The 17,166-nt window shown below is 41.4% G+C and overlaps 1 protein-coding gene across 9 annotated transcripts in view; it reads right to left on the reverse strand.

Moving 5' to 3' along the window:
• Window positions 1-17,166, reverse strand: part of TCF12 (transcription factor 12) — a 630,756-nt gene that overhangs the window by 436,598 nt on the left and 176,992 nt on the right. For 8 of the 9 annotated variants that reach the window (XM_029575977.1, XM_029575980.1, XM_029575981.1 and 5 more), the window contains one exon: window positions 2,204-2,277. The exons of the other annotated variant lie outside the window; for it this stretch is intronic. In XM_029575977.1, coding sequence (XP_029431837.1) covers window positions 2,204-2,277 — 74 coding nt within the window. The remainder of the gene's footprint in view (window positions 1-2,203; window positions 2,278-17,166) is intronic. 9 annotated transcript variants of the gene reach the window in all.

Consider the following 17,166-nt stretch of genomic DNA (forward strand, 5'->3'; position numbering starts at 1 on the left):
AACCCTCAGGGTTTAGCACTACAGGCAGTGTTCAATTTTTCGCATCAGTCTGATAGTCAATGTGCACTGCCTCCATTGTATGAGAATCCCTCATGCATATTTGCTGTGGATATCATGAAAACCTAACTGGCTGGGCATGTGCAGAGGACTGGGTCAAGAACTGCACTAAGGGGCGGATTTTCAGAGCCCTGCTCGCGTAAATCCGCCCAAAACCGGGCGGATTTACACGAGCAGGGCCCTGCGCGCCGGGAAGCCTATTTTACATAGGCCTCCCGGCGCGCGCAGAGCCCCGGGACTCGCGTAAGTCCCGGGGTTCTCCGAGGGGGGCATGTCGGGGGCGTGTCGGGGGGCGGGCCCGATCGTCGCGGCGTTTTGGGGGCGTGTTGGCAGCGTTTTGGGGGCGGGTACGGGGGCGTGGCTACGGCCCGGGGCGGTCCGGGGGCGTGGCCGCGCCCTCCGTACCCGCCCCCAGGTCACGGCCCGGCGCGCAGGAGGCCCGCTGGCGCGCGGGGATTTACGCCTCCCAGAGGGAGGCGTAAATCCCCCAACAAAGGTAAGGGGGGGTTTAGACAGGGCCGGGCGGGTGGGTTAGGTAGGGGAAGGGAGGGGAAAGTGAGGGGAGGGCAAAGGAAAGTTCCCTCCGAGGCCGCTCCGATTTCGGAGCGGCCTTGGAGGGAATGGGGGTAGGCTGCGCGGCTCGGCGCGCGCCGGCTATACAAAATCCATAGCCTTGCGCGCGCTGATCCAGGTTTTTAGCAGATACGCACGGCTCCGCGCGTATCTACTAAAATCCAGCGTACTTTTGTTTGCGCCTGGAGCGCAAACAAAAGTAGGCTATTCGCGCGCCTTTTAAAATCCGCCCCTAAGTATATATCACCTGCAAATGCAGCAAGCAAGGGAAACATTTAAAGAATCATTTAGGCATTCAAGTGACTGAAGAGAGATGCCCATGCTAAGCTTTTCCTGGGTGCTGACTGAACATGGCTGTTCGCCTTCCATTCATTGTATATATACTGTGCTTTCTATTCAAAATATGTTCCAAGCCCACATCTGTATACAAGCTCTGCTCATCTACAAGCTCCCGGTAGTTATAGGAATAACGGGCCCACTTTATCAACACTTTGCTCACGTATGTCATGTCTTGATTATTTTGACGTTGGTCTAATAAACATTTTATAACCTGAAAAGATAGCTTGGGGGAAAACCTCAATTTAATCAGCCCAATGATTGTTTTGGAAGTTACATATCAAAAACTTTAACACCCCCTCTCCCCTTCTTACACCAGCTACTGATATTGTGTCAAGTAGATTTCAGACCTTTAGGAAAGCAGGCCATATTTCAAAGCCAGAAACCTTTACAAAAGAAATGGAGAGAAATGGTCCATAATACATGAAAGCTACAAAACAGCATGGGTCCTTCCTTCTCCACACAGGCATATGTTCATTTCAATAGTCTGTACAAAAATGGCCTGTGTACGCAGGAAACACATACTTCCTCTACCCATTTCATAAAAGTATGCTCCTATATTTTATGCAAATAATTAATGTGCATGCAATAACTAAGCATTTTATAAATAATACACATACTGTGCACATTCTTGGAACCTCCAGTTTGCCAATACGTCCACCACGTCAACCAGTCCCGTCCCCCCACCACCACCACCACCACTTAACCCAGACCTCCCCACCCAAAAACTGCAGACAAAAGACAAGTACAATTTCACTTCTGCCCAAAAGTATAGAGACAGGTTTGGCAATGTACATACACCAATTACAAAACAGCAACTTAATTACGTATTTATGAACCCTGCCCCAAATAGTGCTAAACACTCCCTTCTTCCCCCTGTTAACATTTACGCATGACACCCTAAGTACACATATATTCAGCAATGGTTCGAAAACAGCATATACATGTGTACATGCTTATATAGCAATTTTATGCGCATAACCACCTCTTGGAAAATTATCCCCTAACAACATGATTTGTAGTATACCAAGAGATTAGAAGACAGCTTTGAATGTAAAACTGCTATTTATCATTTTTAAAGCACTATCTAATGTGAAAATTAAACTAGAAAACTAACAAGAAAATCAACTAAAAAAATGTGTCCAATTTTCTAATTACTCCATTTATTTTTTTATTATTTTATTTAGTAACTTTATTCTCTCACTACTTATCTGTATCAGTTTTTGCTCAAACTCACCCTTGACGTTTCAAATGAGGGACTTGGTTCACCACTTGTTCCCCAAGAGGTAGCACCTGGTCGTTCATCCATACCTAGCAATGAAAAAAAAGTCACAATACAATCAAAACAAATATATATACATCAATGAAGCAATCCTGCTATTATGAGGCAGCTTAAAAGGTGTAATCCCTTAAATATTTGTGATTTCAGATTGTAACCAGCAGTGTGACTGTAGATGGTAGCTCAGTTTCCTCAAAAAAACACATAATGAAGGCTTAGAAGATACCTCAAATACTGCTGAACAATTCTTAAGACAATATGTGACAGGTGTTTTCGAAAAGAGCTCAAATTTATGAGTAAACTCTTGCAACAAAGACAGACAAGCATATCTTTGTATTTAAATAAAGAATGCTCTAAAACCCACATAATCTACTTTCTGTAGGAAAGGAACTGAGAAAGAAAAGGAATTCATCAAAATAAAACTGCTGCAAGCATCTCACCACCTATGATCAGCTGACAAAGAGCTGTGTGCCCCCAACATGCCCTCCCCAATATATACGTCAGCTTTCCCGTCACAGACAGAAATGAACACCGACATAGCTCTCCAAGAATATAAGAACATAAGAAAATGCCATACTGGGTCAGACCAAGGGTCCATCAAGCCCAGCATCCTGTTTCCAACAGCGGCCAATCCAGGCCATCAGAACCTGGCAAGTACCCAAAAACTAAGTCTATTCCATGTAACCATTGCTAATGGCAGTGGCTATTCTCTAAGTGAACTTAATAGCAGGTAATGGACTTCTCCTCCAAGAACTTATCCAATCCTTTTTTAAACACAGCTATACTAACTGCACGAACCACATTCTCTGGCAACAAATTCCAGAGTTTAATTGTGCGTTGAGTAAAAAAGAACTTTCTCCGATTAGTTTTAAATGTGCCCCATGCTAACTTCATGGAGTGCCCCCTAGTCTTTCTACTATCCAAAAGAGTAAATAACCGATTCACATCTACCCGTTCTAGAACTCTCATGATTTTAAACACCTCTATCATATCCCCCCTCAGTCGTCTCTTCTCCAAGCTGAAAAGTCCTAACCTCTTTAGTCTTTCCTCATAGGGGAGTTGTTCCATTCCCCTTATCATTTTGGTAGCCCTTCTCTGTACCTTCTCCATCGCAATTATATCTTTTTTGAGATGCGGCGACCAGAATTGTACACAGTATTCAAGGTGCGGTCTCACCATGGAGCGATACAGAGGCATTATGACATTTTCCGTTTTATTCATCATTCCTTTTCTAATAATTCCCAACATTCTGTTTGCTTTTTTGACTGCCGCAGCACACTGCACCGACTATTTCAATGTGTTATCCACTAGGACACCTAGATCTCTTTCTTGGGTTGTAGCACCTAATATGGAACCCAACATTGTGTAATTATAGCATGGGTTATTTTTCCCTATATGCATCACCTTGCACTTATCCACATTAAATTTCATCTGCCATTTGGATGCCCAATTTTCCAGTCTCACAAGGTCTTCCTGCAATTTATCACAATCTGCTTGTGATTTAACTACTCTGAACAATTTTGTGTCATCTGCAAATTTGATTATCTCACTCGTCGTATTTCTTTCCAGATCATTTATAAATATATTGAACAGTAAGGGTCCCAATACAGATCCCTGAGGCACTCCACTGTTCACTCCCTTCCACTGAGAAAATTGCCCATTCAATCCTACTCTCTGTTTCCTGTCTTTTAGCCAGTTTGCAATCCACGAAAGGACATCGCCACCTATCCCATCACTTTTTACTTTTCCTAGAAGCCTCTCATGAGGAACTTTGTCAAACGCCTTCTGAAAATCCAAGTATACTATATCTACCGGTTCACCTTTATCCACATGTTTATTAACTCCTTCAAAAAAGTGAAGCAGATTTGTGAGGCAAGACTTGCCCTGGGTAAAGCCATGCTGACTTTGTTCCATTAAACCATGTCTTGCTATATGTTCTGTGATTTTGGCACTGAAGTCAGGCTAACCGGTCTGTAGTTTCCCGGATCGCCCCTGGAGCCCTTTTTAAATATGGGGGTTACATTTGCTATCCTCCAGTCTTCAGGTACAATGGATGATTTATTGATAAGTTACAAATTTTTACTAATAGGTCTGAAATTTCATTTTTTAGTTCCTTCAGAACTCTGGGGTGTATACCATCCGGTCCAGGTGATTTACTACTCTTCAGTTTGTCAATCAGGCCTACCACATCTTCTAGGTTCACCGTGATTTGATTCAGTCCATCTGAATCATTACCCATGAAAACCTTCTCCATTACGGGTACCTCCCCAACATCCTCTTCAGTAAACACCGAAGCAAAGAAATCATTTAATCTTTCCGCGATGGCCTTATCTTCTCTAAGTGGCCTTATCTTCCGCGATGGCCTTATCTTCTCTAAGTGCCCCTTTTTAACAATGACCATGCCTCTTGGACAGTTTTTACTTTCGTAGCGGCTCCTTTCAGTTTTTTTCTAACAATTTTTCTCATTTTATCAAAGTTTCCCTTTTGAAAGTTTAGCACGAGAGCCTTGGATTTGCACACTGTTCCTTTTCCAGTCATTAAATCAAATTTGATCATATTATGATCACTATTGCCAAGCGGCCCCACCACCATTACCGCTCTCACTAAGTCCTGTGCTCCACTGAGAATTAGATCTAAAATTGCTCCCTCTCTCGTCGGTTCCTGAACCAATTGCTCCATAAAGCAGGAGGAAACTGGGGGACTCAAACCCCCTTTCTCTTCACTCCTAACAAAAACAACAACAAAAAAAAAAGAAAGAAAACCACACCCAAAACAGATAAATACTAGTAAGAATGAATGACCTAATTCCAGTGAACGCAGTGCTGCATAAGATATAAATACTAGTAAGAATGAATGACCTAATGCCAGTGTTGCATTTGTGCCTGCTTTCGCCCTCACTCCACCCTCTCTACCTGTGTGGCGACTCCCTCCGTGCCTGATGGACGGCTTGATACCGTGGCGTCTCCTTGCCGCTTCTCCCTGGAATCCCCGGGCCGGCTCAACGCTGCGGATCCGCCATGTTCCTGATGACGTAGGGTGCGTGCGCGCTCCGAAGTATGTAACAGCAAGGGCGCAAACATCAGGGGTGTCCCCCTGTATTGACGTCATCCACTTCCAACATAAAAGGTTTTTACTTTTGCTAACAGGTCGAGTTAGCAAGGACTCCGTTTGGACTAGCTTCGGCTGTCCAAGACTACTTGCACCCAAAGGACTGCTTGCAGGATTTCCTTCAGACCCGCTTCATTCTTGCAACATTGCCTCTCCGGACCTACCAGGGGCACCCACTCCTCGGGGGCCTCATTCTCTTTCTCAGATTACAGAAAGGAACCGGTACTCGCTCCTCGAGGGCCCATGTTCCTAAACTCTCTGAAGACTCTCTATTGCCTGGAAGCGATCGCAAGAGACTGACATTGTGAGTTATTATTTCAGACTACTGATAGGAACCGGTACTCGCTCCTCGAGGGCCTATGTTCCTGAATACCCTGAAGATTCTCCTTGTCTAGAAGCTATTGCATGTACAGACATTTGTGAGTTACTATTTCAGAAGGTATATAGGAACCAGCACTCGCTCCTTGAGGGCCTATGTTCCTAAACACTCTGAAGATTTTCTATTGACTAGAAGCTATTCCAGATACAGACTATTGTGAGTGACCACCGCTCTCTCATAGCTTTCCCTGGAACCAGATACTCGGCTCCTCGAGGGCCTAACCCTTTCTAGCTACTGAGCCATCTCAAGACCTTATGTGAGTTATCATCTAGTACTGGCTATGTATATCTGCACACCCTGTCTATTCACTATCTACAGTCTCTTTGCAGCTCAGCAACCTTGGGATCGCAATTCCAGTATCTGAGGGACTTCAGTCCTGCCGGGCATACCAGCTCACTGCTGCCACTTCTGGTAGTTATACTACCTATCTAATAAAAGAACTATCTGTGTCTGTCTCCATACTCAAGCCTAGTCGGTGGTCCCTCTCAGGACTCCCTCCTGGGGGCGCTGAAATCTGCCATCGGCCCAAGGATTCACCGATCTACTTTCTGTCCAGCTGAGCACCATCTCTCGTACTCCGCTGGTACAGATCGCCAACACTGAAGTCTACATCTTAACCTATTGCTATTCCTTAGCAGACCCATAGGAGGCAGTTCACTACAGATTGCTACTCCTTCCCTTTGGGGAAGGGATTCTATCAGACTGCTATTCTCATCTGCTAGCTCCTCCCATCCACATAGCAGATCCCACTATAGATTGCTAACTCCTCTCTTCCACAGGAGCCGAAGCATAACAGATTGCTAACTCCTCCCTTCTTGAGGAGTCAATCCCAACAGATTGCTAACACCCATGCTCCCCTCTATTCACACTGCTGTCACCTTCTCCCCCATAGCTTGCAGCCTCTGAGGTGGAAGAAACTAGCGGGGCCAGGTCCTTAGCTCAGCAGTTTCAGCAGCAATCAGGAAACGTGGGGTCCGGAGCCTCTATGGGTTCTCAGGCCCCACCTTCTCCATAAGGCCCAACAGCTTCTTGCACTGTAATGGGAGCTCTGGGTTCCCTGGCAGCTGCTCCTCTCAGCCCGCCCTTATGTCATGTCACGATCCCTCACCCCCAACGTGCTTACAAATTCATTTGGATCATAGAGGGTGTCAGCTCCCACTGAGTACTCAAGATCACCAGCCGGGACTGAATTGGAAAGTTACACATCACAGTAGTGCTGTAACAAATATTAAACTTCAAGCCCATATAATGTAACACTAAAAATGTGGTGTTTTTCTATGGTTAAAAAAAAAAATGTACCTAAAAGTCAACCCAAGATGTTGACCAGTTGACCTCCCTTTCCTAGAGGACAATTATCAATGCTCTTTACTGCAACTGCTGCATAAAAAATCCAAAGTGTTATACATGAATGAAGCCTGAACTAATTCCATAAGGAATAAATGAAACAAATAGCAAAGTATAAAGATGGATGAAATATTTAAAAAATGCATATGTGTGCACACATTTTTCAACTCTGAATGCAAAAATCTGTATTTCTTTTCTAAAGATAACATGAAAAAAAAACAGCAGCAAAGTGACAGCAAATTATAAAAGTTTTTTTGTTTTTTTTTTGTTTTTTTTTATTTATGCATTTCCAAATAATATATATAAACCAAACGTTCATGAATACTCTAGGAAATTTAAACAAGTTGAATTAAGCATACAATGTTTCCAAATTAAAACTCAAGTTCCACTAGTATTCATGTTAATCAATAAAGTAATTCTCATAAAGTTATAATTGCATTAGAGCAATAACAGAGGAAAACTTGATAGAAACTTCCTATCAATGAACAATTGAAAAATTGAGTTATACAGGTATCATCTTAATTCGGATCTAGCACTTCAGTCATACTTTCCTGGGAATATGAATCCAGGAACACCCTAAGCTGTGAAACTTCAAAAAATACAAATTTCTTCTGCTGTATTACTATTTCACATTTACAGGGGAATTTTAGGAGCATTTTCCCTCCTTTGGCTTCAACCTCTGCTCTTAGTCCAAGAAACATTTTCCTTTTACCTTGAGTTTGTTTTGATAGATCTGGATAAATCCAGATTCTACTACCATGAAAGGATAGTAGTCTATTTTTCATATAAGATTTAAAAACTAATTCTCTATCCGTGGCAAATGAAAACGACACATGCAAAACAGATCTTTTTGTAATTACAGTGTCAACATTGGACTCTATTATCTCAGTTAAATTCAAAATATTTTGAGCATCGGTATTGGCCAATGTGGGTGCTCCTTTTGGAGTTACATAATAGATTTTAGAGACAGTGGGAATAGTAGTTTCGGGAATCTTCAAAACTTCTATAAGATATTCCTTAAACATTTCATATGGAGATATTAAATCATGTTTTGGAAAGTTTATTATTCTAAGATTTAGATATTTAAATGTATTTTCCAAAACTTCTATTTTCCTATCATATATTATTTCTGCTCGTGCAAATTTCTGCTGCCAAACTTCTAAATTACCCAGTCTTTTGTCATTTTGTTGAATTTTAATGTCCACATTTGACATAGATCTTTCCAAATTCTCAAAACGTTTATTAGAGTCTATTGTTATCCTTAATAAATTAACAACAGCTACCTCCAAAGCTTTTATAGCATCCCATATTTTGTCCATAGTAATCTCAGCTGGTTTATCCAAACACAATATATCACCCTCCGGGGTTCCTGGTTCCTTTCTCCCCATTAAAACTGAAGTTCCTTCCCCCATCTCCGGAGAATCATTATAAACTTTTAATAAATCAGAGGTAATCTGTAAGGGTGGGGGAGGGGTGCTTGGAGCCCCGGGACTTAATGATGTTTCGGTCAAGGAGGGGGACAACTGCTCAATGCCCTCTCCAGCGACCTGTGTCACCAGCAAATTATAAAAGTTTTATTCTAAGTAATCTCAGAGTGGAGTAAGATGTTGTGGCTGGCACGGGAAAAGCAGAAGTAACCTTTTGGCACAGCCGACTTTCTTACCAACAATAGCCACAGTGATGAAAAGGCCCTGTTGCGTCTCTCTGTCTCAACAATCAAGATAGAATCTGGAAATCGCTTAACACACAAGATAGCCATCTTAAAATAAAGTATTATTAGATTTCATAGCTTCAGTCAGATTCAGAGAACTGAAAGGGGGGGGGGGGGGGCATTGCGTGCAAACTGCAGTTAGAGCTGTTCAGACAAATGCAATTCATCCCTTCATTACATGGAAGCTACAGATTTAAAAAGCAGTTCCAGAAACAAGAACACTCTTCCTCCATAAGAATCTGAAAAGAAAAAATGGTTATGAAAGCTTTCCTGGCTTTCTAACTAGATTAATGCACTACCAGCATCGCTGCACCCGAAAATGCATCCTAAAAGTAAAAAAGAAGATCAGTTTTCTGTTTTGTCTACTTGTTAACGTCAATGCTTGAAGCAGGGAGGTTCGCTCTATCATTCAGGAGTGAGGAGGCTGGAAGTATGCACAAACACACAGGATCCCATCCATGTGACTGGGCTCCTTATTTCCATTAAATTAAAAAAAAACAAAAAAAACACGATTGAGGCATTAAAAAAAAATATATGCTTATAATTCCCTGAATCCAACTGTGTCCTTCTGAAAAAAATCTACTTTACTAATAAACACCATCTTCAGACGTTCTCTGTTTTTCTCTATCAAAAGTATTTTCTTTTTTGGAAGAGCAGTGATAGTTAAAAACCCGCCAAAAGAAATTCTAAATGCAACAATGTAAAGTCATCCTGCCTACTGCTCCAGGCAGTCAAACTAAAACTAAAACAAAAATCCCCAAGTGCTTAAGCAACAAACAAAAAAATAACTTCTAATTTTCACATTTCCATAACATCTGACATTTTCCAAAAAACTTAGTTAAAAATAGTTAGTTAATGTTGTGAGTTTCAACCTCTCTCTCTCACTTGAAAAGCAAGGACAAACAACTTAAAAGATAAATGTGTTTGCCTTACTGTACAAAGCACATTCCCAGTGATCAGAAAGTCCAAGTACATTCAACTGATGACAAAAATAAAATAAGATATTGGATTTCAAGGCTATTTGAAATTAAAATTTCTGCTCTGATAGCAAGAGACCAAAAAAAGCCTATATTTAAAACTTATTTTGAAAGAACCAAACCATAATACCCCTGTAAACGAGAGAAAGACAATATGCAGTACGTGTCTACCATCTGCTGTATGTTGATCAAATAAATGATTTGTCCAGAGAAATCTGATTTAGATGGTTATGGTAGGTACAGAAGGTATGAGTTTCTATCTCATATAGCTTCTTTATCCAATTTTGTTTGTGGAGTAATGATATTCCTTTTAGATAAGATTCAACAACTGAAAGGAATTGCAAACATACACTGCAAAACAAGATGCTATTGATTACATTTACATTTGAGATCCCCCTCACATAAATCTGCCATCACATTTTGCAAAGCTGTAAGTTATGATCCCTAAGAAATTATGATGCTTAAACAGACTGCTATCACACACATAAATCTATCTCAGAAAAACAAAATAAAGATTTGTGCAGGGGTCGGAAACTTAACTGCCAAGCACCAAAAACAGGACAAGGCTTTTAGCAATGTTGCTGAGCTATGAAAGGGGGGGTAGGAGGTGGGTTTGGTACAAGGTGGGGGCTAAATGCTACCTTTAGAATGAAATAGGGAAAGTGCCCCACCCTTTTACACCTGTTAAAATCCTGCCTTAATACTTCCCTTTTTCATTGTCCCTTCTCCCCATCTCTAGCCTCCAAGGGTGGATGGGGAAAGGGTCCACCAAGATCCTACCTGCTTTGGTACCCCCTTCTATCAAATCCAAGAAATGTTGCCTCTCTGATCCACCCATCAGTGGAGAGCCATAAGGGATTTTAGTCTTGTGTGGTTTATCTGACATTTAAATTAGATAAAATCAGGACCAAGATTTATTATGCATGTTACTTGTAACCCATCTAGTATGTCGTACATAGATTGTTATAAATTTAAAAATAAGTAAATATGAAGATAATGGGACTTTTATTGTAGCAGGATAAAATATACAGTTGTTTTATAAACATTGTATTTAAAGCTTCTGGTTTAAGAGTGTAAAACACTCATTCCAATTATGATGAAACAGACCTTGTCTAGATTGCACCCAACTTGTATATTTCAAATATACTGCCAATAAACTACCCAACTTAAAAGTAGCAAATTAGGCAGTTATCTCACACTGATTCCACTGCAGTCGGGCGTACTTCTGGAGAACTAAGGTCCTGTCTCAGCACGGAGGACAGCCAGCTAGACCTCCAGCAAGCAAATGACACCAGTCTCAGGGTGGCAGACCCAGAACTTACAGATGCCTCTAAATTATATAGAAACATAGAAATGACGACAGAAGAAGACCAAACGGCCCATCCAGTCTGCCCAGCAAGCTATGCACATTTTTTCTCATACTTATCTGTTACTCTTGGCTCTTAGTAACCTTTTGGTTCTATTTCCCTTCCACCCCCACCATTAATGCAGAGAGCAGTGTTGGAACTGCATCTATGTGGAATATTTAGCTTAATTAGTTAGGGGTAGTAACCGCCGCAATAAGCAAGCTACACCCATGCTTATTTGTTTTCCCAGACTATGTAATTCAGTCCTTTTGGTTGTTGTCTGTATATAGATCATCTTTTCTTCATTCCCCCTGCCGTTGAAGCAGAGAATTATGCTGAACATGCATTGAAAGTGAAGCATCAGACTTTCTCCCCTGCCGTTGAAGTAGAGAGCCATGCTGGTTATGTGTGAAGCATCAGTCTTTCTCCCCTGCCGTTGAAGCAGAGAGCTATGCTGGATGTGTGTGAAGTATCAGTCTTTCTCCCTTGCCGTTGAAGCAGAGAGCTATGCTGGATATGCATTGAAAGTGAAGTATCAGGCTTATTTGGTTTGGGGTGGTAACCGCCATAACAAGCAAGCTACTCCCTGCTTTTTTGTGAATGCAAATCCTTTTTTCCACATTCATTCACGTCCTCTAGACTTTATGGATCCACAGTGTTTATCCCACGTCCCTTTGAACTCCTTTACAGTTCTGGTCTTCGCCACTTCCTCTGGAAGGGCATTCCAAGCATCCACCACCATCTCTGTGAAGAAATGCAAGCAAGGATGGAGCAAAGATAGCTTTGCTTGCCAGGCTTAGGCAAGGATGAGCTTGGCAAGAATTCCATAGTTAATGGGGTAGGGCTGGGCTGGGCAACCAGCCTCAAAGCTTAGCTTGAGTTAAGTCTTGGGTGCCAAGTTTTTTGTTTGTTTTTTTTAAATAATTTGAAGTTTATTACACTTGTCACAAACAAAACCAGAGGCACCATTACTGTTTAAGCATATATATTTCAAAGTTCACAAAATATCTCGTCTGACGGCAGTAAGTCTCTCCATAAAATTTATTTTTTCAACTCAGGAGCAAAAATATACTTCCTGAGGAAGTAGATTCTCTCTCCACCAACTAGCTAATTCACCAAGCCACAATGATAATTTGTCCAACCAGAGATAGCAGATGGGGGATCTGCCTCGAAATCAGGTATTTTCAAAAGAGTAACCTTAGGGTCTCTGGGGACTTTTATCCCTATAATCTACCTTACCAATTCTAAAACCATATCCCAAATTGGAGCCACCGAGGAGCACTCCCACCAAATGTGGAAGAATGTACCCTACTGAGCACATCCCCTCCAACAGCTCTCATTCACCACTAAGTAAATCTTATGCAGGCATTCCAGGGTTAAATACCACCTATATAATACCTTATACCCATTCTCCATAATGGCCAATGAAACAGAAAGCTTGCCTGTTCGTGAAAAGCAAATATCCCCAACTTGTCTCTTCCAACTACAAACCCAAATCTTTTCCCCATGCCACTGTAAGATGTTTTCTGAGGTAGTTCCCCATTCAAAATAGCACATAACTTGGATATAACTAGTTAGTTTATCCACCTAATTGCAGAACCCCTCACAAATCATTTTGCCCTTAAGAAGATCTTCAATTATCTTTGCGATGCATAAAATTTGTGAGCTGCAAATAAGGGATTATATCACAAGAAGGGAATGAGAAGTCTTGCTGTACGTTTAAGAGGACCCTTTGCCATCTCACACCTGCTTCAATCTGTTAAACTCAGCTTCTTGCCATCTTTGTAAAGCATTGTTAGATGAACCCAGCAAGAAGTCTTTGATACAGTGAAATGAAGATATATAGAAGTAATCTCTGTACTTCAACAAAAGGAGTTTCCATTTATCCCTCACAGCGACAGTGAATTGAGATATGGGGGAAAGCGTTATGGTTGCAAGTCTATCTTTAATAGGGAGCCATGTTAATTTCTCTAAGGGTATCTTTCCCGAATCTCCTTCCAGCTTAACCCACCATTGTGTCTCCAGGTTTCTATGCCAGTCTATCACCATCCGCAATTGGGAGGCTATATAATACCATTAATCGTGGAACCCCCATACCACCCAGCACTATAGGTGAGACTGCACCTTGAATACTGTGTACAATTCTGGTCGCCACATCTCAAAAAAGATATAGTTGCGATGGAGAAGGTACAGAGAAGGACAACCAAAATGATAAAGGGGATGGAACAGCTCCCCAACGAGGAAAGACTGAAGAGGTTAGGGCTGTTCAGCTTGGAGAAGAGATGGCTGAGGGGGGATAGGATAGAGGTCTTTAAGATCATGAGAGGTCTTGAACGAGTAGATGTGAATTGGTTATTTACACTTTCAAATAATAGGACTAGGGGGCATTCCATGAAGTTGGCAAGCAGCACATATAAGACTAATCGAAGAAAATTCTTTTTCACTCAGTGCACAATTGGGCTCTGGAATTTGCTGCCAGAGGAGGTGGTTAGTGCAGTTAGTGTAGCTGGGTTCAAAAAAGGTTTGGATAAGTTCTTGGAGGAGAAGTCCATTAAAGCTATTAATCAAGTTTACTTAGGGAATAGCCACTGCTATTAATTGCATCAGTAGCATGGGACCTTCTTAGTGTTTGGGTAATTGCCAGGTTTTTGTGGCCTGGTTTGGCCTCTGTTGGAAACGGGATGCTGGGCTTGATGGACCCTTGGTCTGACCCAGCATGGCAATTTCTTATGTTCTTATTGATATAACACCAGTTTTGACACTCTCTGAGACCACTGTTTCCAAATGAACCTGAATAATATCCTCTGCCACTGATTAATCATACCATCAGAGACTAGAATCATCAGTGTTTGAAACAGGTAACAAAAGCAGGATAGCAGATTGGTTTCTACCACCACTATCCATCCCATCCAAGAAAGATTAATTATATCCCAGATTTTGTGAAATAGCCTTAACTACTGGTTCATAATTCATTTTGAATAACTGATCCCTTGACACCCCAATTTGTACACCTAGATATCGCACTCCCCCTTTTGCCCATTTAAAAGTAAAAAGATGCTTTATTTCCCCCACCAAGTCACTGGAAATAGTATGTTTAGAAGTTCAGATTTATCTTTATTCATTTTAAAACCTGATACCTTTCCAAAACTCTCCCTCTCCAGCACTAGCTTCCTTAACAAATTAATTGGATCTGACAATGTGAATAAAGTATCATCTGCAAATAAGGATAACATACATGTACTTCCTTATCTCTATTCCCTTTATCTCAGCAGTGCACCTGATCTTCTCAGTGAGAGGCTCCAATGATAGATCAAAGAGAAGCGGTGACAGGGGGCACGCCTGGCAAGTGTCTCTGTCCACCAGAAAACATGCAGAATAATCGCCATTAATTTTAATGCACACCAAGGACTTCTCATAATTAATTTAACAATCCAAGTCAGGAAATTACCTCCCAACCCCATCTTTTCTAATACCCTAAATAAAAATGACAGTGAATTCTGTCAAATGCTTTTTCAGCATCCACAGCTAACAAGACAGAGGAGATAGGATTATGTTGAATCCACCATTTCAGATCCAGTACCCAATGCATGTTGTTTGAAACAGACCTCCCTGGCACAAAGCCCAATTGATCCATACAGATCAAAACTGGAGCTACTTTCCCTAATCTCAAGGCCAGCACCTTCACTAGAATTTTCAAGTCAACATTTATTAGGGAAATGAGATAGTATGAGCCACATAAAGTAGCATCCCTGCCAGCTTTTGCCAACATCATTATACCTGCTCTGAGAATCCAGCATTAGGTGTCCTTCAAGCAATAAGAAGTTAAACATGGAGATTAGAGATTTCACAATCATATAAAATTTTGCCAAAAACAAATTTAATCTTTGGGTGCCAACGTCACGGGTGTAGAGTTTGGATCAAGGCAACAAGCAGCATGGTGCTGTAACACAGCTGTAATGCAGTCCAGTATCTAAATCCAAAATTCTTTTCTTTCTTTTCCGGACTTCATACATATGTATAGGATCCAGAGGTTAATCTTGAATGGATGTTACCACAATCCATTGGCATGGGATTGATGAGCTTCTACTATGACTTCATCTTAGCTGATTCGTATATGCATATTCTCATGATAATGGTGGAATGAATCAGAAGATATCTGGTGAATGTGAATACCAAGCTTTATTGCTAGATATAAAGTTTGGTCAAGTCCACAGCTTAGCAAGTTTGTCTAGCGGTACCAGCAAAATTGAAGGCAAAGACAGATGCTTGACAGGAAGCATAACAGCTTCTTCTCTGTGCAGTTCCCACAGGTATTAAAACTGTAGAGGCTATCATGTGACTGGACCTTGTGTTGTTCAGACCTACAGTTTGGTTCAGTTGCACACTTTTAAGGTGACTGGCTTGTCCCTATAGAGCCCAAGTCCCAGTCTCTGAAATTCTGTTACCGCTTGCTTCCCTGCCATTTGACATGCTACTCAATAAATCCAAACAGTCCTGCAAGCATTTTCAAAACTCCACCACATGTATGAGATCAACAGCGCCAGTCCACAGGTTTTACAAATGCCTGCAGTGCTGACCAGTTTAATTGAGCACCATGCCAACAGGGGGGGGGGGGAGATCCCAACTCCTGGATTTACATCGTTTTAACATAATATTTTTTTAATCTCTCTCTAAACCCCTACTGTTTAAACAAAATCCTCCTGATCAGCAGTCTAATTTCCCCCCACCATCCCAAATCTTTGCCATTCTGAATAAAGCTCCTGAACCCCTTTACTTCCTCTGGTGGCATGGAGAGGTATGCTTACCACCATCTTATTCCAGCACTGAGTTCTGAATGATGCCAGATTGAAACTTTGTGTAAAGTTTTGCATTATTTCAATCAATTTTAGGAAGTTTATGCACTACATTAATTTTACATCCATAAAATCAAATTTAATGTGTATAAAATGGCATTTTCTTATGTAACCAAAACAAATGGGGGAATAAGTCCCTAAAATTGGCCGAAATAAAAAGAAAACAACCCAAAATTGTTTTTTGACTGCAGTCTCTTTGTATGACACTAAAGTACAACAATGCATCTATACCTTGAGAAGTGTGTGTGGTGGGGGGGGGAGCCTGATTGCTCTTAACGCCTTTGAGTCTTCCAGTAACCTATTATAAGTGTGTACAGATTCCTGATAGTCCCCTCTGAAACTGGAAAAGGTCTTTCCACTTGCAGAGCAGAAACAGTCTCTCAAAAGAGGGACAAATAGTGCTAAGCCAAGGGGACATTCCTGAAGCTAATTTGTAGCACACACAAAAAAAATCATAGGACTTTTTTTTTCCCTACTCAGTGCACAAGTAAACTGTGGAATTTGTTGTCAGAGGATGTTGTGAAAGCAGTTAGCAAAGGGTTTTGACAAATTTCTGAAGGCAAAAAACCATAAACCATTATTAGCCATGTAGTGTTGGGAAACCCACTGTTTATCCCTAGTTATGAGCAATAATGATTGAATCTATTCTTTGGGATCGTGCCAGGTACTTGTGACCTGGATTGGCCACTGCTGGAGAAATAATGCTGGGCTTGCTTCATGGACTTTCAGTCTGACCCAGCATGCCATTTCTTATGAGAGACCTTACTTAAACAGCCAGGGTTTAGGTAATTACATTGGGGAGACTACCAATTAGATGAACTTTATATAAACTTTGTGTCATCTGCAAATTTGATCACCTCACTTATTCCCATTTCCAGATCATTTATATTACAAAGCACTGGTATCAATGGACTTTGCTTCAACAGCTGAGTTTTAGGGGGAGGGATGGTAGAAGGGAGTTGCAGGAGATACAGTATTGGCTGCCTAGAGTTTGGCCCGTTATTGCAGTACCTAGATTTGGCTGGCCAAGATAAGTGGCCAGGACTGAAAAGTCAGTGGTAGCCACTTAACCTTCTTTCTCTGACCCGACCCCACTCTCAGGACCCCTCAGAATTGAATAAAGCTGATAGAAGTTTTCGAAAGGCTGCGATCTAGCTGGCTAAGATTCCTTCGAAAATGTACACCTAAGTAAACATTGCTAAA

This window comes from Rhinatrema bivittatum, chromosome 13 (assembly GCF_901001135.1).
Source record: "Rhinatrema bivittatum chromosome 13, aRhiBiv1.1, whole genome shotgun sequence".
NCBI lineage: Eukaryota > Metazoa > Chordata > Amphibia > Gymnophiona > Rhinatrematidae > Rhinatrema > Rhinatrema bivittatum.